Below are 25,537 nucleotides of genomic sequence, written 5' to 3'. Positions count from 1 at the left end.
CGGGAGATACACTCGAACACATTTGTGCATTCACACACTGACACAGCGATGCACACACGCTTCTGCCCACTGCCACACAGGCTTGGCATCTCAGAGAGTAGAACCATCTCCAGTTCAGTCCTGGTCGCAGAAGCTGGACGACCCTCTTTTGGTCTAATCTCCAACATCTGAGACACCGTCTTGGCAGCTTTATCGGGGAAACAAGATCAACTCTCAGGGCCACATCTTTACCAAAGAAAGACACCTTCAGTATTCCCGTGGACCAAATCGAGGGCATCTAAGGGACTAAGGTAAATATATGTCATCCGACCCCTTCCTTCTGTACTTTTTATGATGTTGTTCTTTTCATATTTCAATCGGAACACGGCTCAGTACTTAAGACATTGCTCACTTAATCCCAGGCGACCCTTTGATTGATCTTTTATGGTGTTTTGCAAGGCCAGTGTGATAAATGGATGTCACAGGTCGTTCTTGGCCCACTCTTTAGGCGTCCATGAAAAGCGGCTTGTGTTCACGATCTCATGTTTTCTGAGATAATCCACTCTCACAGTGAGGCGTAGCTCAACACCCACAGCCGTGTCAAAGGCAGCTATTCTCTGTGCTCCTAGATGGAATCTGCAAAACAAATGCCGAACATCTACCATAAAGAATTGTTTCATCCAGCGACGTATGGTTGATTTTCTGCGTGATTCTTTAACTGGTTTGTTGTTTCTTTGTGCTCGACACTAGGTTCTCTAAGTTGGTGAAAGCTGCGATCTTCGTCATCCAAGAAGACACCATCTGTTGAGCTCTGTCTCAAGGCCTTACCGTCGGACTTCTTTTGACTTTTTCCCCCAACAAAAAAAAGTGACTTCTTGATCCGCCTCAAGTGAAGCAACACTCACCACCATGGCAACAACAGGGATGCAGTTGCTGGGCCTTATCATGTCCATCGTCGGTTGGGTGGCCGGGGCGGTAGTCTGCGCTCTCCCCCTATGGAGGGTGACCGCCTTCATTGGGAACAACATCGTGACGGCTCAGATCATCTGGGAAGGTCTCTGGATGAATTGCATTGTGCAGAGCACCGGTCAGATCCAGTGTAAGGTCTACGACAGCTTGCTGGCCCTGCCCAGTGACATGCAGGCCGCCCGGGGTCTCACCGTGTTCTCCATCCTGCTGTGCGGCCTCGGTCTGACCCTAGGCGTCCTCGGAGTCAAGTGTACCAAGTGTGTCGGCGTCACCAGCCTGAAGGCTCGCATCGCCCGCATTTCCGGTGCCCTGTTCGCCATCGCCGGGTTCCTCTACCTCGTGCCGGTCTGCTGGACGGCCCACTCCATCATCAGGGATTTCTACGACCCCCACGTGGCGGCCCCGCACAAACGCGAACTCGGCCCGGCCCTCTACATCGGCTGGGGGGCTTCGGCTCTGCTCCTTATCGGTGGGTCTCTGCTCTACGCCGGGTCCAGTCCCCCCGGCCTCCCCGGTTCCCCCACCTACAGCAGCGGGGAGAGTAGTCCTCGTAGGGCTCCCGCTTCACAGGTCAAAGGTTACGTCTAAGACCTGATGACCGCTCCGCCGACCTGTATTTTGCCTTTCTGCTCCGTTGTAATTATTTTGTATTTAATGTTTATTGTTATAAGCTGAGAAGGGAGATACATTTATTATTTCACACAACATTCATCAATAACATCTGTTTTGCTGTCTGTCTTTGAAGTCATAATAAAACATAGTCTTTCCTTTATTTCTCTGTGAATTTTCAGATTGAATTCCTTTTTGTGTCGAAATCTGAGCTTTTATCTGAACAAACACCTCTAGTTTATTTGAGAAATATAATAATACATTAAGTATACTTAAGTGTAGAAAGAAAAGTATCAAAGCAATTTAATTATGTGGTTGATCTGTTGTTATATTTCAACATTTGAAAGAAAAATAAAAAACATTCGGGACGGGATCTTACTTTTCTTATAAACCTAGAATTGGACCCAACATCAAGACGTTTCAGTTCGGCTTGATTATGTCAACAGAAGCTGGGTTGTTGTGGAATGAAGGGACACAAAGGAACAATGGTGTGTTCATAGTTGTGTGTCTTTGTGATCTTCCGACTCTGTCGTACCAGGGACAAAACATTCCTATCGTCTTGTTAAGCCAAAGTTATTGACTATTTGGATTATTTTTCTTTGAGGTAAGTGAGCAAAACTTAAGCACAAAAACACTAAAATAAAATAAAAAGAGAGTATGAAAAGAACACACATAGGTAACACAATATATTTCTTTATTTTAAATATGATTTATCAGCCACAGCGTGATCCAGGATAAGCAATAAAGGACAGATATGAGAAATATGTTTTGAAACCATTTATAAATAACAAATTTGATTCGCTAACTAATTCAATGTTGTTTATTGCGAGCATTAGCATGCTAGCTAAACGCAGGCCACTCATATACAGACAACGACTTACAATTAAAATAAACATTTGTTTGCTTTTGTAGCAAGGGAGGTAAATACAGTCCTGGGGTAATGAATAAAAATAAAAATAGTAAATAAAAGTAGGTTAGAATTGACCCTCATGTTGTTACCATCTGTGCCACAGAAACTGATGGTTAAACTTAAAAAAAAAAAAAAAGCCAAATATTAAGAGAAACATAAATAATAAATCTTCTTATTGATGAATACGACTTTTTAAAAATATGCCACTTGATATGAGCTGTTTTTCATTATATATGGACAATTCATTTGAGGTAAATGCTTGCCTACTGTTCTCATGCATCCCTTTATCTTTACATAACAACAGAATACACACACACACAATGCCACACTCTGACGCACAAGTACAATGGATGCCAGTGTTCTGAGTGCCAGGTAGTGACTCATATATGACCTAAGTTAGCCCTGGAGTAGCTAGAATACAGTACAGCAGCTCATACCATTTTTTTTTCTTTCACTATAAGGATAGTAAAAGTGACGGCATTATTTACTACAAACAAAAAAATGTGTTACAAGAATATTTGACAGAAAAAAGCAATTTGATTAAAGTTATAAAAATGGTAAATCTAAATAATATTTGTTTTAATCTTATAGGATATCTGTGTACTTAAACTAAATATTTAGGACTAACATTCCTGGTTTGTCTTAATAATCAAAAATGATCATGTCATGAAAAAACATGAAAGGAAAGATAGACTTTATATTTCTTGAAATCTTCAGTTATTGTGCAGTAAAAAAAAACACAACTGGCCTTTGGTCAAAAGACTTGAAAGTCTTTATATTTATTTGAGCGTCCAACTTGATGCTGGTTCGGGCTCTGAGCGTTGAGTGTTCAGTGGGTGCATATGTATGTATCTTATTGTTTTTATACAGAAACAAAAACTTTTAATTGAATCATTTGTTACACAAATATTATAAAATACAACATTAGTAACAATATTGTTACTAAACCTGTTATCACTGAAAAGTTGAACGTTAAAGTAAAATAATAATTGATGTCATAATTTATTATATATCATTATAAACCCTCAGAATCGAAAACCTTATGAAAACAGTAGTTAAAGAATTGTGAGAATTTTTCGTGCTGGCAGTATATAATCAAAGAATGAAATTATATGAATGAAATAAATAAAGATTTTTAAGAATACGATATATTTTATTAAATAATGGGAAACATATGAAAACAAAATAAAATCATAAAAAGACCAAATTATGCTCATAAAATATTCATATTTACAAAAATATTAATTTCCTTTGACTTAAAAAAAATAATTATTTCTAAATGTGATCCAAATATTCACTAGAAAAATGTTTTAATAAAGGACCAAATAAAGTTTTATTTAGGGTAACACAATACTAATACAAAAATAAAAAAATAGTTAAATATATCACTGTCATAAATATTTTCTACGTGGACCAAATTACGCTAATAAAATATAAGTCTTTCATTTAAAAAACCCAGAAAAGAATGAAACAACTTTTTTTCTAAATACAATCCCAATATCAACTAAATAATTGTCACTAAAGGAAAAAAAAAGGGAAAAAGGTCCCAAACTAAGAACTTGAGAAAATGTAAGAATAATACAAAATCTAATTGTTTGATCAGAAACATTTTCTACGTGGACCAGTTCTACTCTGACCATAAAACAAACCAAATAACGAAATTAAAAATATTTATAAACCTTTTATTTAAAAAATACGAACATTTTTTTGTTATAATGAACCCAAATATCCGCTAACTTTTTTTGTTTTTACTCAAGGACAAAAAAAGGAAGAAAAAAACTGTCCAAAACAAAGAACTTGAGAAAGTATTTATAGAAAACATTTTTTTTTACAGTTCGAAACACTTTCTACAGGGATCAGTCCTAGCCTGGCATCATTAGGGCCCCTGGGGCTGCACTTAGTCCATGTCTGGTTTAATATAATTTAATAGAATGGTTACAGGAAATCAAAGCCCAATAAGTAGCCATCTTGATACAATAATATCAAAGAAATTGTTCATCTATTTATTTTTTGTTTTTTATAAATGACGAACATTTGTTTTTCACAGAAACTGCCACGTCGTTTTTTTTCTGCACTTACTTCGTCTGGTCGCCAGAGGGCGCGAGAGTCGCAGCGCTGGAGCCTAAAGGACTGAAGCTCAGCGATGGAAGGCCGTACATCCGCACAGAGCTGCTATTACGCAAGCTAACCCCAGCGAAGAAGAACGCCGGACGCGTCGAGCCCACAGCCCGCACCGACATACGCGCAAACACCGCCACAGGCATGGGGAAAGGAGGAGGAACTTTCGAGAGGCTTCTTGGTGAGTTAGGGTCTTCGGAGGAGGAACGTATTTCCTCGGGTTTTGTGTCGGGCTTTTTAACGGCGTCTTGTTTTGATAGACGGTGGTGCTGTCATGCTAGCTGCGTTAGCATGCTAACTCTGTTGCTGCCATTGTCTGGAGGCCTTTAAAATCAACATTAACCAAAGTTATTCCCCCTGTGTTGACGTTACACGAGTGTTTGCTTCGTTTCTTAGACCCAAGGAGGTCGAATGGCCTCTCGTTTTGCCCTTTAACTAGGACTTGTTGACGAGGGATCGCCCTCAATGTTGCCCGTTTTATTTCACGTTAAATCATTTAACCAGGAAACTGTTCTAAATAATGCCATCAAGTTAGAGATGTAGGTTTATGAGTAACATTCTTAATATTAATGGATGTATATGAAACCATTATTTAGGTCTTGTAAGGACGATCCCAGTGTTATAAGTATGGTTTTCCTGTGATGAATATGAATATAGTTATGGATTATTCTAACAGGTTCAAATGTTCTTAACTCAACCTTCTTAATACTAAGTGTTACACTTTTATCTGTTCTTTGATAAACTGCCTGTATAATAACAAGAAATAATGTATAGTATTGTGGTGAAAAAAATGTATGTGGTCATACATTGATATCTAGTAGAAACGTTCAGGAAACAAAACAATGATTCCTCACTAGCAATATATTCGTAACATGAACGTTGTTATATTATATAGTAAGTTATTTTTCAGCTGACCTGCTCCTTGTCCAAATGTATAATTTACACTGTTATTCCCCAAAATTAAATCATACCCTACAAACATAGATACATGGCTTTTATGAACCAGTTGTAGGCAACATGTGATTTATTCGGTTTCTTTCTTCAACTAACATGATATTACAGTTTATTATAAGCAGATATTTTCAAACAAATAACCTGAAAAAATACTACATTTACAGATATATTCAGTGAAAATTACATTATTACATTGCCATTTGGCTTGCTAACGTTAAAGCAACATGCCAGCCGTAACTATTGTCAATTCTACATATTAGGGCTTATTATTATTATTACTTTATCTTCAACAAAGTGCATGTTGGCTGTGTCTAAATAACTTATCGTACATTTCGAAGGTCAGCGCTGGCTTTTCAGCACTCGGTTAAAGATCACAAAAAAAATTTAAACGGAAAGAGGTTTCAATATTTAAAGTGTGAATAAACTTTTTATTATATCCAACTTTCCTAAAAGTCATAATTTGCTTGATGTTAACCCTGTTTTTTTTTACAAAGTTTGGTATCATTTGAAAGCTTCACGTTAATTAAATTAACGTTAAATTCGTAAATTTGGTTCTTTAAATATGCAAAGAAAAAGCAAATTAATAGCCCAGGTTGGACAAACATGCCATAAATTGTCAAAATTATAAAGTTATAGAAACGTAAAGCAAAGTTAAGATGTATTTGGCAAGTTCGGCAAGTCAATCATAAGGTTTCAAATCAATCTTGGAATTCTCCACCTCCAAGAGACTCGTTGTATAAACAAAGTGGGGCGTAATTACAGCTGGCTGGAGGAAAACTGAAGAAATTGTTGCATTATAATGGACCCCGCTCTCGTAACCTCTCTTGTTAGCCAAGATTTCCTGTTGAATTGTCGGGGATTCTTCCAAACAATTCACGTTGAAATGTTCGTTACACAACAAAGACCAACTCGTCGGCTTCCAGTTCGCTGGAGTCGACTGAACTTGCCTTGTTCATCTTCTCTAAATTCTTTGTCTCTTGGAAACTTACAGCGATGTTTTAGGTGTGGATGCCTTGGAACAGCCACACATCTACTAGGCATTTGGTCGAAAGTTCAGTGGTTTTTGAGCAGTATATTGTCCGGAACATCGGCTTAAAACTGAGTGCTTGGTGAATGTCTTCACGCATTTGCTGGCATCCCAGAATTTAATCCAGAAAGTTGGGGCGTAGAACAAGCAAGAATCTGCGTTTTATTAATTATTATTAAAGATTAAGGATGCTTGCTAGTAAAAGAAATGCACGGCCTTGGTGGTTATTAAGTTAAAAGTTGTATTCGCTACTTCACCCACACTTTATAGTACATTCGTACTGTCAGTGTTTATAGTAAATGTTTTTGTAGTAGTCTACACTGTTTTATAAATGAGGTCTGAACTTTGTAATTCTTATGTGTTGTAAACAACATTTTGCAATATTTATTGTGCAAAACTCTTTATTTCTTCACTTAAGGCGTCGTTACAACATCACTGTGTTCATATTTGTGTTTTTATCAAGCATTAGAAAAAACAATATTGCGGGGCGCTTATGTCTCAATGGGTTTAGAAGATGAATAAAAACGTACTAACATTTAGGTCCAGACATAAAACTGGTAATGTAATTACCAGTTTGGTAATGTAACTGTAATGTTTCGCATTACAGTGAAATCTTGACACACATTTTCAGTGAAACTTTTGTTTGACCGACATAGTTGCCAACCATGACTGCAAATAATACTTTTGTCTGCTATTGTGGTGATTTATAAATGAATTGTTAACATTTTACCAATGAATAATATCCCACTTCCTATATTAATGGTTGGATGCAAGTTAACAAGTAAAAATAAATCCGTTTAAGCGTTTCTTCTGTGATTTTTGCAGAAAAAGCCACCAGTCAGCTGCTGCTGGAAACCGATTGGGAATCCATACTTCAAATATGCGATCTTATTCGACAGGGAGACACCCAGTGAGTATACATGTTCACTTCTCTGATCATAGTAGCATTGGTAACATGTTTTACTAAAACAAATTGTTTGGCATGTCTGATGGCATATAAAATATCTTATTTTATTGATTACAATGTATACTGTCAGTAACATGAATGTCCGTAACGTGTAGGATCTATCACTGCAAGCGCAGCTGAACCTTCATAAAGAACATAGTTAAACTGACACACATGATGTTGTGATTTCAGAGCAAAATATGCCATTGGGGCCATTAAAAAGAAGCTGAATGACAAAAACCCACATGTAGCCCTGTATGCATTTGAGGTAAGTTTAATACTTGGAAAAGTCTTCCAAAATTGTATGATATAATATAATATTGTATGATGCTAAGCTTTGGAATGATCTTCCTCACCCTTTGCGCTTGATGGATCTACTGACTCCTTCAAGAAACACCTTAAGACATTTTTATCTGTTCAGGCTTTTCTTTGATTTTCTGAGACTCCTGTGTTGTTGTCGGTGTTATCTTGTATATATTTTATTGAGTTTTGTTTTGATTGTTTAAGCGCTTTGTGACCCTGGTCTGGAAAAGCACTCTATAAATAAAATGTACTTAATTACTTACTATATAATACCATTGTTCAAGGGTTTTTAAACTGTGCCATGTATAAAAACATCAAAACACATTCTTCGTCCCCAGATGTGTGAAGTTAATTATTGTTTCATGATCATATTTTAAAGACGTTAAATTGATTCAAAAGTAAGATAGATTAATGACTTCACACGCATCTGAATATCTGTCATGATTGCACTGTGAACTCATCAGTGAACCGAAGGGGAAGTTTGTGGTTTAATGTTCAAACTGTTGGCTGTTAAGATAAGGAACAGTTAAATAAAAATGTCCGTCTTCTTGACTCGAACTAATTGTAAGTGTCTCACTGCAGGTGTTGGAGTCTGTGGTGAAGAACTGTGGGCAGACGGTGCACGATGAGGTGGCGAGTAAACAGACGATGGAAGAACTTAAGGAGCTCATCAAGGTTATTTTATCCTTTTCATGATTTAATTTTATTATTTATACTTGTTGAGTTTTTTTCTTTACAATGTCTCTTCCTGGATTTAATACTTTCAAGTTTGACTTCCTTATTTAGTCCGAGTCTCGACACATAACTGCCAATTCGCTCCTGGCTCCGTTTCTGTAGACAATGATTGATGTCATGTGATCAGGATGTGAAGGTCCTGGTGATGTCACTGTCCCATGATTGTTTTAGGGAACTTCCCTGTTTGTAGGTTTTTTCATTGTCACGCTTGTTATTGACTTTCAGAGACGTTTTGCCTCTTTTTTTCTTTTTTGTCCTTCTGATAGAAGCAGACCGAGCCAAATGTCCGCAACAAGATTCTTTATCTGATCCAAGCTTGGTCTCACGCCTTCCGGAACGAACCCAAATATAAAGTGGTCCAAGACACTTACCAGATCATGAAAGTGGAAGGTGAGTGGACAGGGTTGACATTTACGTTTGGCTGCCCCATCAGTAGGAATTATAAACGCTCTGCAGATACTTTATTTATTTTATTCTGTCATTATTTTAATTGAATAAAATACTAATAAAGCTAAACTCTGCTGAGACAGATTATGAAAATGTTATTTAAACAAACTTTTGATTTGTTATTAGTGCAGCTTCTTTATTTTAAATATAAATAACTGTTTTTTAAAAAGATTTTTAGCATTTAATTGATGGATTTAAATTGATATATACCCCTTTATTCCCATATAGTCACAGCACAACAGATTAAACGTACACACACATTCTATTAAGATTTACACTAATATATGAAAAAAAATACTATTGTATAAAAACTATTGTAAATAATTATAAAAGTCCCTTATTCGTTAAAAAAAATGTTTAACCTTTTTTAAATCTATGCCTTTTGAGTTGATCTTGAACTAACCCGGTGTCATCCTGACAGGTCACGTATTCCCAGAATTCAAGGAGAGTGATGCGATGTTTGCGGCTGAGAGAGTGAGACGCTATTCTTTGTTCTTCAATGGAAAATGTATATTTTCTGTTGATTCCTTCATGAGTCGTTCTTGTCTAACTTGTTTCTATCTCTCCGCCTACTCAGGCCCCGGATTGGGTGGATGCCGAGGAATGCCACCGGTGCAGAGTCCAGTTCGGTGTTATGACTCGGAAGGTAGGCCGGGCTTTCTGGAAAAACTAGGGCATGACTATTGTTTCCGTCACGCGCCTCACGACAGCAGCCCTGCAGGAGTTTGACCTGCATTACTATTTTCCCTTTTCCCAGCACCACTGTCGAGCCTGTGGACAAATATTCTGCGGCAAGTGTTCCTCCAAGTACTCGACCATTCCGAAGTTTGGCATAGAGAAGGAAGTGCGAGTGTGCGAGCCCTGTTTTGAGCAGCTGAACAAGTGAGTCCAGTGAGAGTCTTGTTGGTTCTGCTATGTTGTGAAGGAAATTGCGTTCTAGCAAACCTGCCGCAGTCGACCTGAGCGTGATTTTACCGAGCTTGTTGTTATCAAGTCACACTGCTGTCCTTCTCAGGGAATCAAGGACTTTAAGCTACTCGTATTCAATAGGTGGTCCATAACTGTATTAAGATAATATTTTTAATATTTTGGCTGTATTCATGTGGCCCTCAAGAGGTCAAAATGGAACATACTTTTTTTTTTTCAGTTAAGCTTTTTTTGTAACTCAAAATAAATGGAGAAAATATTGACATCATATTTAGAGGAAAATGTTATATCTCGATTAGTTTCTTTTACACAAAAGGTTTATACATGTTTATTTTATGTTGATATTTATTTATTTACTATTCTTACTTACTTGCTTTTTTTTGAGGGTTTTCTATCATGTTCTATCTCTTTGCTCCTCACATTTGGATTGTCGGCCCCTCACAACAGTCACAGCCTATAATGGGGCCCCAGAGGAAATTTAATTCCCACCCCTGATCTGAACTGTACTGACTGAATATTGATTTGATATATTTTTTATTATATATATGTTTTCTGTTGTTGATTGTTGTTGCGACAATCATCATGTTGGTGATTCCATGTAACAAAAAGCATCCATTCCTCTGCTGATTACAAGATTGTGTTTCTTCCCGATTCTTTTCCTCAGCAGCCACCCCTCCCTCTCTCCTCCACCTAGGAAAGCTGAAGGGAAGGCGCCGACGGCCGGCCCTGCCGAACTGCCGCCCGAGTACCTGACCAGCCCGCTCTCTCAACAGTCGCAAGTAATTTTGAAAATTTGGACCCGAGACCATCTGTGTCTTTTTTTTTCGTCATTTCTCGGTCTTTACTTGGTCTATTATTCATTTCCCTCTGAAGATGCCTCCGAAAAGAGACGAGGCAGCCCTGCAGGAGGAAGAGGAGCTGCAGTTGGCCATCGCCCTCTCCCAAAGCGAGGCCGAAGAGAAGGAGCGCATGGTAGGCCACAGCTTTCAACTCACTTTCTCATCGTCCATCGGCTTCATCTTCTGTTTGTTTGCTCACCAACAGAAACACAAGGGCTCTTACGCCATGTACCCCAAAGCCGATCCAACCCCAGTGACTTCTTCTGCACCTCCAGTCAGCACTCTCTACACTCCCGCTGTGGTAAGACTGCTTCCAATGCACTTGAATATGGCGATATTTCTTTTGCCAGACCATGTTTCTTGAACAGAGATGGGGGTCACAGTGGAGCTCAAGCAATGTACAAGCATGACCCAGTTTAAAAGGGCGCTACAAACGCATGGTTTTCACGAGGTACAGGGAGGAAAAAGGGCTTTGACCAACGGGTGTTATCATTATTTACTTTTAAACAAGCTTATGCTTCCTCCGACTCATCCTTTTCTGAAATGTGGGTTCATATTATCATTGTTTTGACTATCGTTATCATTGTTTTGATTAGTCTCATTGGTTTTGTTTGTTGTTTTAAGTTTACTTTTTTAAGTACCTGCACATTTCGGAATAAAGCATTTTTTACCTCGCAATTAAACTTCCGGCCACTAGATGGGACTCTCGCAGGACTTATTACGGTCTACCAGCTAAAGAAACGATGAAATCTAGGCGATGACTGAGGACGAGAGGATACAGTAGACTTGAGCTGATTTTTGGACATATTTTGTTTTCAAAACAAATCGTATCGTGATGCGTATCGTTTCGCCCGACTCTCCCGACCGTCATCTCTCACTGCAATATGATTTTAAAGTTATTTTTATCCACAGAATTCCTCAGCTCCATCAGCTGAAGAAGTTGACCCTGAGGTAAAATGCGAGATTTAAAAAATGTATATTCTTCCAAATATTTTCTGCATTTTCGTAACTGAAGAAAACCCCCTGTTGCTGTTCCAGCTGGCCCGTTACCTAAACAGAACCTACTGGGAAAAGAAACAAGAGGAGGCTCGCAAGAGTCCCACCCCTTCGGCCCCTGCCCCGGTACCTTTGGCCGAGACTCTCCCGCCGATCAGTCAGCCCGTCGAAAGCCACGCTCCGGTCCCGCCGGCCAGCATAGTGGAGGTATGTTTGCGACGGTCCGCGCCCCTCTGCGCGACACTTACGTTCCCCGATTCCCACCTCAGCAGCAATACCAGAACGGAGAGTCCGAAGAGAACCACGAGCAGTTCCTCAAAGCCCTGCAGAACGCCGTCACCACGTTCCTCAACCGGATGAAGAGCAACCACGCGCGCGGGCGCAGCATCACCAACGACAGCGCCGTGTCGTCGCTCTTCCAGTCCATCAACAACATGCACCCGCAGCTGCTGGACATTCTCAACCAGCTGGATGAGAAGCGACGTGAGTGGCGTCGAAAACCCTCTCGTCTTGAGTGACCCCAAACTCTGACCCCCTTCGTCTGTCCCGTCAGTGTACTACGAAGGGCTGCAGGACAAGTTGGCTCAGGTGCGCGACGCCCGGGCGGCGCTCAACTCGCTCCGGGACGAGCACCGGGAGAAGATGCGTCACGCCGCCGAGGAGGCCGACCGGCAGCGGCAGATCCAGCTGGCGCAGAAGCTGGAGATCATGAGACAGAAGAAACAGGCAAGATATTGACGCCGCCGATTTACAATCGCGAATGTCGTCTGTCGTCATGCCAACGGGTGTGGTGTGGTGCAGGAGTACCTGGAGATGCAGAGACAGCTGGCTATCCAGCGCCTCCAGGACCAGGAGAAGGAGCGACAGATGCGGCTGGAGCAGCAGAAGCACACCATCCAGATGAGGGCGCAAATGCCTGCTTTCCCTCTGCCCTACGCTCAGGTGCTCCTTCCATCCATCTCTCCTTCCTTTCATCCCTAATTTCTTTTACTTTCCTTTCATCTTTTGTTTCCTGTTTCTTCATTCCTATTATTAATATATTTTCCTCCTTTTCTTTCTTCCTTCCTTCCCTGTTCTTTATTCCATTATTTTCTTTATTCATTACCTTTCTTAATTTATTTTGATTACTTAATGTGCATTTCCTTTTCTTCAATCCTATTCTTGCCTTTCCTTTTTTATTTTCTTCCCCTTATTATTTTCCAATTTATTTCCTTTCATTAGTTTCCTTTCTTTATCCCTTTTTATACTGTCCTATTTGTAATCCCCTTCCCATCCTTCATTCCTTTCCTTTCTTCTTTCCTTCCATGTTTTTCACCCCTTCCCTTTTTTCTTCCTTTCTCTGTTCTTTATTCCATTATTTTCTTTCTTAATTTCCTTTCTTTATTTCTATTCCTTATTCGTTATTTTTGATTTTTAATGTATTTTCTTTCCTTCCTTCGAACCTTTTCTTTCATTTTCCTCTCCTTATTCATATTACCTTGTATTCTTTCTTATTCTTTATCCCCCTCCTTTTCTACCTTCCTTTCCTTCATTCCGTCCGCCTCACTGATGCATCCGCTCCGTTCACAGATGCAGTCTTTGCCCCCAAACGTAGCAGGAGGAGTCGTCTATCAGCCCGGGGCTCCACCCAGTTACCCCGGAACCTTCAGCCCCGCTGGCTCTGTAGAAGGTTCTCCTATGCATAACATCTACATGAACCAGCCCGGTCAGACCGCCCCCCCACAGTACCAGGCCATGCCTCCTGCACCGCCTTCAGGTAAGACGTCAATCCAGTCATAATCCAAAATACAGTGGCGCCTCTTTCATTGCAGGGATTATGTTCTGAAAAAAGTAGTGACCATTTAATTTTCTTTATTTTTAATTACAAGCATTTTCTATTACATATGAGGTGCCTTTCCTCTCAACAACTTTCTCGATATCCATGGCCTGAATAGCTCCCATAGTGCTTTGCCGCCCAGCTAACCAATCACAGCTGTTGGTAATTTTCAACAAAGCAACTTCGAGGTAGAATTTTTAAAGAAAGTACGGTAGTGACCAAACAGGCGTCACTAAATAGTGCAGTGTGAAGAAAGGCATCATGGGAGTTCACCGTTTTGTGAGCACCATAAGTAAGGTGATTGCTGTAAGTATTGCCTCCTACTAAGAGTTTTATAAATATAGAATAATGTGCAAAAATACATAAATCTGATGTAGGATGTCAAAATATAAGGCAAAACAATGCAAAGTAGGATCATATAATAATTTCATTACTTTGAAGTGGATGATGTCGTAAACAAACTATACATTCAGGAGCTTGGTTTTGTGCCAACTCTAGCAGTGACGGAGGAACAGGAACATCAACCTTTCTATCAGCAGACCTATTAAATTATTATTACAATTATTATTCCTAAATGAACTCTTTTAAATCAAATCAAAAAGAGTCAAATTCAACACAAATGTGAAAATATAAAACTGGATTATTAGTGTTGGTTGGTTCTGTACCTGCAGATATTTCATGTGTTTTTAAAATGTTCTTTTCTCTCTCTAGATCCCAACATGGTGAACGCTTACATGTATCCACCTGCAGGAGCCAACGGTCAACCTCCCCCCCCTGGTCAGGGTCCTCCCAACACTAGTCCACCTTATTCCAACTACCAGCCCACACCCACGCAAGGATACCAGGTCCGGCTTTATGACAGTTGAATGCGGATGTTTTGAATCGACCCACTTATACATGTTCTTCAACTCTGCAGCAGAACGTGGTGTCTCAGGCTCAGAGTTTGCCTCCGATGTCCCAGGTGGCCCCGGCCAATGGCATGGCGTATATGGGGTACCAGCCTTATAGCATGCAGAACATGATCTCGGCGTTGCCTGGTCAAGACCCCAACATGCCTCCGCAGCAGCAGTACATGCCCGGCCAGCAGCCCATGTACCAGCAGGTCAGTCAGTCTTTTAATGGTGTTTTTTTCACTTTTTCTTGTTTTTTATTAAATTATTATGTAAAAATGTATTTGTATTAGTAGGTTTAGTTGTTAAATAGTTGTATTAAATAAATATTCAAATGGTTTTATTCATGTTTTATTTTTTTTACACATTCTTATTCCAATTATTCAAAAATGCATTTTCTAAATTCAATATTTTTAAACGTCTTTTAAATTCTATAAACCTTTTTGGTATAATGGCGTGACAAGACAATGCTGTGTCGTGTGTGTGTGACATGGTTGGCTGAAAGTTCAATCAAGTTACTCTTGTTTGTCTGGCACGATTATGTTTATATTACTTATACCATTTATATTATGTTTATACCATTTTATATTGAATTGAAAAGATACACATTAAAAATGTATTTAATTTAAAATTTTATTTATTTTTATTAATTTGAAATATATAATCTCATTTATTTTTAATTTATTTTTAAAATCGTTCCAATATAGAACTTATTTAATTCAATTATTCAATTCGAAGAAGTATAAATTAGTTTTTCAATTCAATTATTGCTTAAAAATATTCAGTGAAACATTTCAATAAAAATTAATTTTTATATTCTGATAGCACTGATATACTTCCATAATCCTGTGGAAAAATGGTAACTTTATGTTTTGCCCATCGTTTTGTAAAAGTCAACACAAAATCTTCTCCATCTCGGCAGGTGGCTCCCCCTGGTGGTCCGCAGCAGCAACAGGCGCAGCAGCAGCCACAGCAACACCCTCAGCAGGCTCCGGCCAGCGCAGAAGCCCAACTCATCTCGTTCGACTGAGCGCCCCCCCTCGGGTCTGACACACACTACACCCATCGCTTCTCTCTCTCTGGTCTCCTCCTCCTCTATGGACTCTTGAGGACCAACTCCTCTATCGTTCCGTCTTCGCTGTGATGTTGTGGCAATATTGTGACGATGTTGCAGAAAAATGCTCTTCATGCCAGAGGCTGAGGCGCTGCTATAGGAGGAGAATATAACCCTCTCCCTCAATAACCTCCTGACAGCTGGTGTGTATGTAGTATTTCCTTGAGTAACTTCAAATCAGAGCTAGTCAGTTGTACTATACTTTAATCCAACAGTCGATTAAAAAAAACAAAAAAAAAGAAGAAAAAAAATTAACCATCATGTTACAATTTTTTTTTTTAATTCAAGAAATAGCATGTTCAATTTTAATCTCTTTTTGTTTTTGGACGTTTGCTGCCTGTTGTAACCGTGACTGAAGGAGAGAAGCACAGATCAGTGTCACTAACTCACACCTCTAGACGAGTCCATCTCCACACAAACACACACACACTTGCACAACCGCTCACTGATCGTTGTTAGAGCTTTTATTCGTCGATGGAAGAAGTGTGAACTTTATAGCGTGAACAAACCTTGACAACATCTCACAGGAACTCATGGAAGAAGAGGCAAAATGAAGTTGGAAGAGGAAAAAAAAGAAAAAAGTGCTGGTTCCCGTGTGTGTTGCCGATGGCGACCACAGGAACAGTTTCAGCCGCTTAATCGTACGGAAAACATGTTCCGACGCCACGTTCAGCATGAATCTCATCTTCATCCTTTTGACTGTGAACTGTCGGCTTCCTTTCATCTTTACTGATCCGTCTGACTTTAAAGTAATTTTAAATTTATATTTAATAAATATCTGGTTCTTATCGCCCAACATGTCGCTCAGCGTGTTTTGATTTAAACCACAAGCTTTTGTTTTCGTGCAGAACAGTTTTTTAAGAGCCTTAAAAAAAATTACGTACTCATTCATGAATCTGTCATTAAAATGTCTTGAATCAAATCTTCTAAAGTTTAAAAAAATGTGAAAACATGATGCGTAAGATGTAATGTTGGTTTTAAATATTGTAAATAGTTGGAAACATTAACTTATTAATAGTTTACAGATGCCATCACAACAGTGGAACTTACAAAACAGGTCAAATTCCAGTCGATGTGTCTTTGTTTGTTTTTTTTTATCTAAAATTTCAAATTGTATTTTAAAAAGGCTTAAATTGGACTTTGACCTGTTGAATTTGAACTTAATTAAAGTTAACGGTATTTTGTTGTATAATATTTAATTAAAAAAGAAGCTTAAAGGACTTATAAAATAAAAAAAACTCAATTAAATTAATGTTCATGTACTTATTGAGATGTGTAAAATGCAAGCATTTAAGCTAAAATAAGCAAACAAACAATCAGATTGTACTTCCTGATGAGCATAGATTAGCATAGTAATTCCTTTTTTTTTTTTTTCTTTTTTCTTTGGTCCGTCACCTCGACTGCTTAAAGATTCTGGCCCCCTGTGACATTTGAGGTTAACCCCCCCCCCCAGATTTAAATGTTGTTTATCTTGGGGGGGTTGGGGGACCTTATGTCAGTCACATTGTCATGAGTTGTGGGCCTTTGCGTTTCCTCAGGGGCCACATTTAATACAATGACCGTTTTGAGGGACCAACACGCAAAAAAAAGAGTAGCAAAGTATAAAATCAAGGTTACAATATAGCCTTATATGCTATAATTATTGTGTTTTATATAACTTATTTTTTTAATCCGATATAAAAAGCTAGTGATGGTCTGATGAAGCTTCATGAAACGGTGTCCACTAGATGGCAGTGTCTGCACTATTTTTCTTTGTTTTGAACAACAGTCTAATGAAACATCATTTTGAGACTGATGGCGCCACCTACTGACCTCTAAACAACATGAAACTTTTTCTTGAAGATTCAACAGACCGTCACTTACAAAAGGCCCTGTTTTCAAAAAATGTTTAAATATTTACTTAAATGCTTTAGAAATACTCTCCAAAAATGGCAAAAGGGTAGGACAAAAGTTCTAAAACAAAAACGCTTAAGTCCTATTTATAGACTAGTCATCAATAATATAAATAAACACAAATTAAAATGGTTTGTTCCTACATGATCTTCAAGGTTAAAAACTGATATATTAAATATCTTGACCTCTATCAAATGATGAATGAATACATGAATTCACAATCAAGTGGAGGTTTTCAGAAAAAGAAATGGGACAAAAATGTGTTTGTAATGTTCAACATCACCACCAGGTGTCAGCAAAAACGACGTTGGTTACATTTTCCTGAATAAGAGGCATTTGTAATATTCTTCCATCTCCACCTGTGAACAAATCAACGTCAGTTTCAAAACCATTTTAAAGACGATAGACTCACTATTCTTTCCAAGCGCATCCCGTTCTTAAAGGCCAACTGTCTGAGCACGTCGAGGTCCCGAAGCCCCCACTCTGGATTCCTACCATTTAATTTGTGTTAATGATTCCCATCAAAATAGCATAACATCTGTTTTAAGTTGACATTTATTTGTCTCATACATTTGCCGCAGCTTGTCGTCCAGTTCCTCGTTACATGACGGCGTTATTGTTCCGTTGATCGCATAAACCTGCAACATTTTCCACAGTTTTTAATCATTATTGTTGTTGTACAAGTTGCATCTGAGAAACTTTTACCCCGTATGTCAGCAACAACCCGTCCTGTTTGAGCAGCTGTCCTGCTCCGGAGAACACGCTCTGGACACACGAGAAAGAAAAGAAAACCAAAACATTCATGATTATTTCAACACCGCTTGTACAAGTCTGTCGTACCTGAGACGTTTTAAAAGAGCTGTACTGGAGTAGATTGATGGCCACGATGACGTCACAGGAGGAGACGGGTAGTCCGGCCCAGTTCTCCCGAGGCTCGCTGGCGTCCAGGTGGACGGGCGGGAGGACGTTCTTAGCACCGGTGGCGCCGATATAAGCCTTAATACTGTTGAGATTTAGTCAAGTTTCAGTCTGTTTTCGATTAAAAAAAAAGTAGGATTATTGTTGGCATCTACCTTTCCAGCGACTCCTCTTTGATGTCCGAGGGCTGCCAGGTGACGAAGGGCAGCTTCTGCGAGTAGCGTACGACGTGCTGACCCGTGCCGGAGCCCAGCTCCAGACCGAAGAGCTTCCTGTGCGACTGAGGCTCCAGAACCTCCTCGAGGACGGAGCACAGATCCTCCCAGTTCCTCTCGGCCTGAGGCGACAGCAGCATGATCCGCGGACGCACACGGGGGGTTCACTTCACGACCCTCGTGGAAGTAGTGGCTTTATTTTTTGGGATCCGTCCGACCCCGATCTGGTGCTGGAAGGTGAGTGGTGTCTGTGGATGAGTGCAGGCGGCAGATGGAGGTACAGATTACTTTAAGAGGATTCTTCGCGTGGACACAGAAGCTCCGGCGTTCATAACAAACAGAATGTAGGAGTGACAAGAGTCTTGATGATTTTTAGAATGAACCACATCATGGAAGATGAACAACTAATTATCACAGAACCAATTTAAAGAGGGTTAATAAACACAGACTAAAACACACAAAATGCAAGAAATTGAACGATATTTGTAATAGAAGGAATATTATTTGAATCCAAAACGGATAATCAGAATTAAAAAATCGGTCGATATTTAATTTGTCAGATAAACAAAAAAAAGGAAATGACTGACGCACTGAAACAGAAAAAGCGGGTCGATTTGTGTATTACCCTGAAAAGGATGTACGGATTTTCAGAATAAGAGACTCCCGAGCCGGTGCGGGTCGGGATTTGTGCTGTTGAAATACAATTTTGGAGACTGCAGAAGAGGGTTTTGTCATCTACAGAAATATCGTCACTTAAATGCATGAAAGTGGAGCCCAAAGAGGATTTTCGACTCGTTTAGAGCGTCTGACTAACTCTCTGGTGTTCTCTTGTTTTGAAATTCCAGACTTCCTGTTCAGGGGAATACTGTTTTAGTGCTTGAGTAACTTAAATGTACTTGTTCATCTTACAAATTAAAAATCGACCGATTTTTTTTTTTCAATTCTGATTATTCACTTTGGATTATAAAAGAAAAAAAAGCCTTATATTTTGCTTTGTTTTTTAAAATGAAAATTGAATAACCACTCGTTTTTCGTTTTATAACATCTGCTGTTTAATTGCGAATCCAATGAACAAAGTTAGCGGTTAAATATAAACACGTTTTTTCCTCAGTAATTATAAATATCATTTTTAATAATCTAAAACGATGATACAGTGTGGGTTGACATTGGCGCTCCGTGATTTGGCCCTCCTTTCTACCCGTAGTAGTCTTCGGGAGACAGGAACGCGGTGCATGCTGGGTAGGTCAGTAGTGTCCAGGACGCCATGTGCTATTGAAGGCGCAGGAAGAAGAGACGCCGGTCGGTTCGGGATCTTGTTTGGATGCAGTTTTCTTCTCGGCGGTTCCTGTGACCTCCATCATGTTCACCACGACCGTCTGCCTGCGTGCTGCTCTGCGGGCCTCCGCCTCCCTGCACCGGTACGTCCGCCGGCGACGGTTCGGTAACAGTTGCGGGTTCGAGTCCTTGCTTCAAGGGCACAGAGCTGACAGCGGTGATGCTGACACTTCAAGAAAAGCTCCTTTTCTGCACCTTATTTCATTTAAAAATGTCTTATATTTCTCCACAAACAGCCATTCGTGGAACGTTAGCTTTAGCTTGTAGCTCGGTTTGACCTCGAGCTGCTGCACGATCACTAACATGCTCTTAAATGTAACTATATATACAAGGTAATTCTGTATAAAATTCATGCATTTTTAACTTTTATTTGTTCAAAAGCCTCTAAAAATCAGTCGAAGAGAAATGACTAGTTGAGAAGCCTTGACTTAAATTCATTCATTAAAACTAATTTAAAAAAAACAAGTAAAATATTGCATTTATTAACATAAATATATATATATATATATATATAAACATTATACAGACGTATTAATACATCAAGAAAACATTTAGACAAAGTATAACTATTTGAAGTATTATTACACACTCCATCATCCGCAATTTCTTATTTATCTAACATAAAAGTTAATATAAATATAATAATATTAGAAAACTGCGCCCAGAAAGTGTAAAAAAACAAAACAACCTGTAACTGTTCAATCTTAACAACAAAACAAGTTAAATAAAGTACATGCCTACCATCCCCATTATCTCTTTCTTCCCTCCATAATAACACCAATTAAAGTTAGTGCTTTTAGTATGACGTTGAAACGTCAAATATGAGTTTTAAATGTATTATATTTAGAGTATATGTTTATATAATATATGTATTAGAACTCAGTGATGCAACAAAAATATATCACTTTTATATGATGTCATATCGTTTGATCTTTCTGGATTTTATTCTTGGAGCATTCTTTTTAACAGTTTTTGAAGCAGGTGAAATGATGTAAAAAAAAAAAAAGTAGTATTATTTTGACATTATTATTATTGGCTATAAACGTACGACAAAGATGGAACGTAAGAACGATCTCCACTCAACGTCTATAAAAGTGCAAAATGTAAATGTATAACAATATACATTGTAGGAAAATTGCGCTCGACTAGCCTAGGAAAGAGTAACGGGCCGATTAAACGGCAAAAGAAGTCAAATAAAATAAATATAATAATATTTATAAAGAAATGTGCACTCGGCAGGTGTAGAAATGTATAATAGTCCACTCTAACAACAGGTTAAAGGAATTAAACCTAATAATATATAAAACTGTGCTAAAGAAGTGTAGAAATGAATGTTTTTTTAAGATACAAAAAGAAAACAAAATCCGCCTCCTAAATGATTATAAAACTGCTATTAACTAGTGTAGTGAAACATATATTTATAATGTATATGCAATATCCTGCGCATTATTTGGTGTCCAATCATTTAACGCGGTGACACGGATGATCAAAAAATAATCGTCCAGCCCTGATGTTAACGCCGGTATCATTCAAGGAAATTGTATCTGTTATTTAAACAAGGTTATCTTGGTCGTCATGGTGACGTTTGGTTTAACTGTCTCTTCTTTTGCGGCGACAGACACAAGCTTCAGCAACAGTCGCCGGTCCTGCGGGCGCTCAGACTCCTCAGGACGAGCGCGGCCGCTCAGGACGCCATCGCCACGCCCGACTATGACGGCGCCCCCAAGCAGTACTCGCCCAAAATCCAGCAGTTGGTCAACGACATCGCCGGCCTCACCTTGCTAGAAGTGTCGGACCTCAACCAGCTCCTGAAGGTGAGCGAGCGCTTCAGTGACGTGATGGTTCTGTAACCGTGTTTATCTTTTCCTTCACAGAAAACTCTGAACATTCAGGATATGGGGATGATGCCGATGGGAGCCATGGCCGCGGCAGCACCGGCCGGAGAGGTAACGCTGTGAGCGCTTAAGCTAACGGTTGAAAAACTCGCCGTTAAAGTTACATTCGTGGTAGGATTCTCGTGTCTCTAGATCGACTTGTGAAATCTCTGCGTTTTTGTCTCGCCAGGCGCCGGAGGAAGACGACGCGCCGGTGAAGAAAGAACAAACTCACTTCACAGTAAAACTCACACAAGTCAACTCGGCGGAAAAAGTGAAACTCATCAAGGAAGTGAAAAACTGCATCCAAGGCTTGAATCTGGTGCAGGTGAGCGTTTTGTTGACTTGATCGTCATTTATTAACACTAGGGGTTTGTATTGGGCGAGAATCTGGCGGATAACGATACAAGCACAATGATAATTTATATTGTGATACTGTAGTAACGAGGATATATTTGTAGTATTGTCGAGTACGCTGGTGTTGCAGAATTTACAGACCACATGACTCTTGATGAAGTCGTAACTGCTTTCATTTGTTTTCAAACAAAAATATGTCTATACATCAGCTTAAAAAGCCGCTGGAGTCGACTGTGTCCTCTTGTCCTCAGTCGGCGACTGGGATCTTTGGGGGTTCGTGGTTCCTTTGGCTGTGGAGGACGTAATGACTGCCGCCATCTAGTGGCCAGAAGTTTAATTTAATCACACGAAAATTAACACAATTACCGTATTTTCCACACTATAAGGGGAACTTAAAAGCATTTAATTTTCTCAAAAAACGACAGTGCGCCTTATAATCCGGATAATTATAATTATATATTACCTGGTGGGTGACTTGTTTACAAACACTTTCATGACTCTGAGCCGACATGCCGTCGGCGGGATTACGTCATTGTGTGATCACAGGGTGGGATTTACGACGCACGTCACATGATGGTGGACGTTTATGGAGTGACATTACTGCCACCGGTTTGAGCGAGTGTGTCTTGGTTGTTGTACATTCAAAATCACTCTGCTGCGCGCTCAACCAGTCATACAAGCGGGCTCTAGCTGTCATACATGCGCTCAACTTCTCTGCTGCGCACTCAACATTTGTCTGCTCACAACACCAGTCTCGGGTGCTCGACAAAGATAGATAGATAGATGGATGGGTAAAACTTAAATGCAAGTAAGATCTGCCATGAAGACAGCAAATCAAAGACTTGCTGCTTGAAGCCTTTTAAACATCATTTGAACATCGTTACCATGGGAGTGAACAGAGTTGTCAGAACACTTAATAATAATAATAATAATAATAATATGTTTGACTTTATCTGACCGTTTTGTGGACATTCCCTTTAGCACAGCTTTATCTAGTGGATGCTAACGCAACCACAGTCAAACGTTTGACTGTATCTTTTATTCTATGCGCCTTATAATGCGGTGCGCCTAAAAGTGCGGAAAATACGGTAATATTTTCATGGAAAATAATTAATAAATAATTTAAAAGTGTGTGTGTATATATATTATATTATTGTTTTTTTTAAACGCACTTAATTAAAATACAAACCATAAAAGAACCATGATAAAAATATACATTTTAAACCCCAAAAACATTTTTTAAAAGTTAGAGTGCCATTTATATTGAAGCAGTATTTAAAAATAAAAAAAACTTTGAGAAGTTTCAAATCCAGTTCACATTTAAACAATTTCAATAAAGTTCTACCTAACCTATAATTCCACATGATCAAGAACTCGTGAAGCTAATCCTCCATAAATAACTGTTATACATTTATCATGAGTCAACACTGCAGTAGACACTATTTGACTTTTTAACAAAAACATCTGAAGTTATTTAATTCAGAAGCTCAAACCATGAACCACATATCTATAAATAGATCAGACAAGATTTGTTTTATGAGTTGACATCCTTGTTCTTTATTATTTCTATTTAATTTTACATTTAAATTTATAATGGTTCATTCTGAGGCGATAAATGCTTGAAACTGTAAAACTGTTTTTGTGAGAAAAAATCGACGTAAAGATGTAAGAAGTGTCTTATCTGAGACTGGTGTTGGGAGGAAAGTGTCTTTCAAAACTGGAGCTCAATTCTTCTCCGACTCTCACAGGCCAAGAAGCTGATCGAGACGCTCCCTCAGGAAATCCGAGCCAACGTATCCAAAGAGGAGGCCGAGAAGCTGAAAGCAGCCCTGGAGGCAGCAGGGGGCACTGTGGTGCTGGAGTAGACCTCCCCCCCTCTACCTCGCACGCACTTCGACCATTACATTTGCGTTTCTTTTTTTACCCGAGTAGAGGGAGAAGTGCGGCTTCCCGGGAGAAAAACAGAAAATTGCCTTCTTGAACAGACGCCTCCTGTCGCTGGAGGCAGAAGAAGCCGGACTGAACTCTCCAGGCCTGACTCACGGAGCGTCGCCATCAGTTTGCTCGTGTGTCTTTGTATAGATTATCGTTATCTGTGGAAAAAAACAAAAACGGTTCATGTCTGAGGATTCTAATGTCGATAATGATGTGAATAAAATCATGAAAATCATCTTTTTTCTTTCATCGTTCTTCTGCATAAAAAACAAACATTATAGCTAAACACACATTTACACAGATTTATTTTAAAAACATTGAGTTGATGCATTAAATATTACACTTCAGTAAAAATGACAGGATGAGTCGTGTTCATAAATAACAATGTCTACAAAAATATAAATGATGTGATTTATTAATAAATAAAACATTCTCTGTGACTGCGATGTTTGGTTTCAATAGTTTCTTGAAATGACTGTAATTTGACATCTTTTCACCTGGACCATTATGGCAGTAATCATGTGCTATTTATGTTTCCTCGGAACATTATTCTGCTTTTGTTATCCGCCATTACCTATAATTGTCTTTTAAAAGATCACAAAGTACACATTGGCGTCTACAGAGAGCATTAGAGAGAAAATAATGCGACAAAAACAAGTTAAAAAACAAAACAACCATTATAATACTTTATATACGTGTTAATGAAGATCGTCTGCGAGCCCTCGAGACCGAAACAAATATGTATATATTTTTTAATACATTTAATAATTGCGTCTGTAGATTTCCAAAGAAAAACAGCTGCGATAAAAGCCAACCGTGTAAAAAGAACAAGTCCACCAGAGGGCGCTGTTGGCCAAGACAAGCTAGCGTTGAAGTTCTCGTTAAGGTTCAGGTGAGTCTCGTTAAGAGCAGACGAGACTCACCTGGAAACGATTGAACACACCTGACTCAGGTTAGCCTCGTTAGAAAACATTCTTTTCCTGTTTGAAACGCTACACCTATGGAGACATTTTCATCACGTGGTCAAACACAAAATACGTGTTTACAACATATAAACTAAAAAAAAAGGGGAATAATGTTTGTTATTTTTATGTTTTTCTTTTTCAAATCCTCTTAATGTTATACAACTTGAGTTTGTACTAACCGTTTTTTTTTAATACTGTAGAAAAATAATAACATATTTATGATAATATTAATAGTAATAGTGTTTATTTTACTCACAAAGCAGTACCTTTATATCATACTTAAAAGTTCTGTCCAAAGTTGTAGTTCGTAGTCAATGACGTATAACAATGAAATAATCTACAGTACAATTAAAAATGAACAAAAAGCACAAGTTAATTCAATTTTTTGTTGTTGAAATGTTGTCCCTTAACTGTTTTGTGTGTATAATGTGGCCCCTTAGGTCATTTAATTTCCCACCTGTGAATT

General features: G+C 38.9%; 4 protein-coding genes across 12 annotated transcripts; 3 read left to right on the top strand and 1 right to left on the bottom strand.

The window, feature by feature from the left end:
* The first annotated feature begins 881 nt into the window (after positions 1 to 881).
* On the top strand, positions 882 to 1,720 carry cldnk (claudin k). The gene has a single exon (XM_087810126.1). It carries the CDS (start codon positions 889 to 891, stop codon positions 1,534 to 1,536), a length of 648 nt encoding a protein of 215 aa, XP_087666252.1. The 5' UTR covers positions 882 to 888; the 3' UTR covers positions 1,537 to 1,720.
* Positions 1,721 to 4,521: 2,801 nt separating this feature from the next.
* On the top strand, positions 4,522 to 16,375 carry hgs (hepatocyte growth factor-regulated tyrosine kinase substrate). 9 transcript variants are annotated; one of them, XM_087810108.1, is made up of 20 exons: positions 4,523 to 4,766; positions 7,392 to 7,476; positions 7,705 to 7,780; positions 8,398 to 8,490; positions 8,817 to 8,940; positions 9,419 to 9,471; positions 9,575 to 9,643; positions 9,755 to 9,879; positions 10,619 to 10,703; positions 10,798 to 10,896; positions 10,969 to 11,064; positions 11,676 to 11,714; positions 11,802 to 11,966; positions 12,032 to 12,242; positions 12,313 to 12,485; positions 12,561 to 12,701; positions 13,329 to 13,515; positions 14,287 to 14,420; positions 14,495 to 14,677; positions 15,388 to 16,375. In XM_087810108.1, the coding sequence occupies exons 1-20, from the start codon at positions 4,730 to 4,732 to the stop codon at positions 15,493 to 15,495; spliced, it is 2,283 nt and encodes a 760-aa protein (XP_087666234.1). In that variant the 5' UTR covers positions 4,523 to 4,729; the 3' UTR covers positions 15,496 to 16,375. The 9 variants fall into 9 exon arrangements, with proteins under 9 accessions (XP_087666225.1, XP_087666234.1, XP_087666233.1 ...); XM_087810107.1 differs by having other exon boundaries at positions 4,524 to 4,766; positions 12,029 to 12,242; XM_087810106.1 differs by having other exon boundaries at positions 4,524 to 4,766; positions 10,592 to 10,703; positions 12,029 to 12,242.
* Positions 16,376 to 17,783: 1,408 nt separating this feature from the next.
* On the bottom strand, positions 17,784 to 18,745 carry LOC148065080 (methyltransferase-like 26 B). Its single transcript, XM_087810129.1, has 6 exons — positions 18,546 to 18,745; positions 18,313 to 18,475; positions 18,178 to 18,237; positions 18,043 to 18,110; positions 17,885 to 17,963; positions 17,784 to 17,831 (listed from the first exon to the last, which is right to left on the bottom strand). The coding sequence occupies exons 1-6, from the start codon at positions 18,743 to 18,745 to the stop codon at positions 17,784 to 17,786; spliced, it is 618 nt and encodes a 205-aa protein (XP_087666255.1).
* Positions 18,746 to 19,846: 1,101 nt separating this feature from the next.
* On the top strand, positions 19,847 to 24,341 carry mrpl12 (mitochondrial ribosomal protein L12). Its single transcript, XM_087810128.1, has 5 exons — positions 19,847 to 20,023; positions 21,559 to 21,754; positions 21,815 to 21,886; positions 22,005 to 22,142; positions 23,920 to 24,341. The coding sequence occupies exons 1-5, from the start codon at positions 19,965 to 19,967 to the stop codon at positions 24,034 to 24,036; spliced, it is 582 nt and encodes a 193-aa protein (XP_087666254.1). The 5' UTR covers positions 19,847 to 19,964; the 3' UTR covers positions 24,037 to 24,341.
* Positions 24,342 to 25,537: the final 1,196 nt, after the last annotated feature.

The sequence above is a fragment of the Callionymus lyra genome, chromosome 15, assembly GCF_982586985.1.
Source record: "Callionymus lyra chromosome 15, fCalLyr1.hap1.1, whole genome shotgun sequence".
NCBI lineage: Eukaryota > Metazoa > Chordata > Actinopteri > Syngnathiformes > Callionymidae > Callionymus > Callionymus lyra.
The sequence above is the reverse complement of the archived record's forward strand: the minus strand, read 5'-3'. Positions and strand labels throughout refer to the sequence as shown.

Excerpts from the sequence above, each read along its gene's own strand:
- cldnk (XM_087810126.1), top strand. The coding sequence starts at position 889 with ATGGCAACAACAGGGATGCAGTTGCTGGGCCTTATCATGTCCATCGTC.
- hgs (XM_087810099.1), top strand. The coding sequence starts at position 4,730 with ATGGGGAAAGGAGGAGGAACTTTCGAGAGGCTTCTTG. Across the intron at positions 9,644-9,754 it reads TCGGTGTTATGACTCGGAAG|CACCACTGTCGAGCCTGTGG; the intron begins GTAGGCCGGGCT and ends CCCTTTTCCCAG. Across the intron at positions 12,702-13,328 it reads TCCCTCTGCCCTACGCTCAG|ATGCAGTCTTTGCCCCCAAA; the intron begins GTGCTCCTTCCA and ends CTCCGTTCACAG.
- LOC148065080 (XM_087810129.1), bottom strand. The coding sequence starts at position 18,745 with ATGCTGCTGTCGCCTCAGGCCGAGAGGAACTGGGAGGATCTGTGCTCC. Across the intron at positions 18,238-18,312 it reads GCTCTTTTAAAACGTCTCAG|AGCGTGTTCTCCGGAGCAGG; the intron begins GTACGACAGACT and ends TCGTGTGTCCAG. Across the intron at positions 17,832-17,884 it reads GGATGCGCTTGGAAAGAATA|GTGGAGATGGAAGAATATTA; the intron begins GTGAGTCTATCG and ends ATTTGTTCACAG.
- mrpl12 (XM_087810128.1), top strand. The coding sequence starts at position 19,965 with ATGTTCACCACGACCGTCTGCCTGCGTGCTGCTCTGCGGGCCTCCGCC. Across the intron at positions 21,755-21,814 it reads ACCTCAACCAGCTCCTGAAG|AAAACTCTGAACATTCAGGA; the intron begins GTGAGCGAGCGC and ends TTTCCTTCACAG. Across the intron at positions 22,143-23,919 it reads AAGGCTTGAATCTGGTGCAG|GCCAAGAAGCTGATCGAGAC; the intron begins GTGAGCGTTTTG and ends CGACTCTCACAG.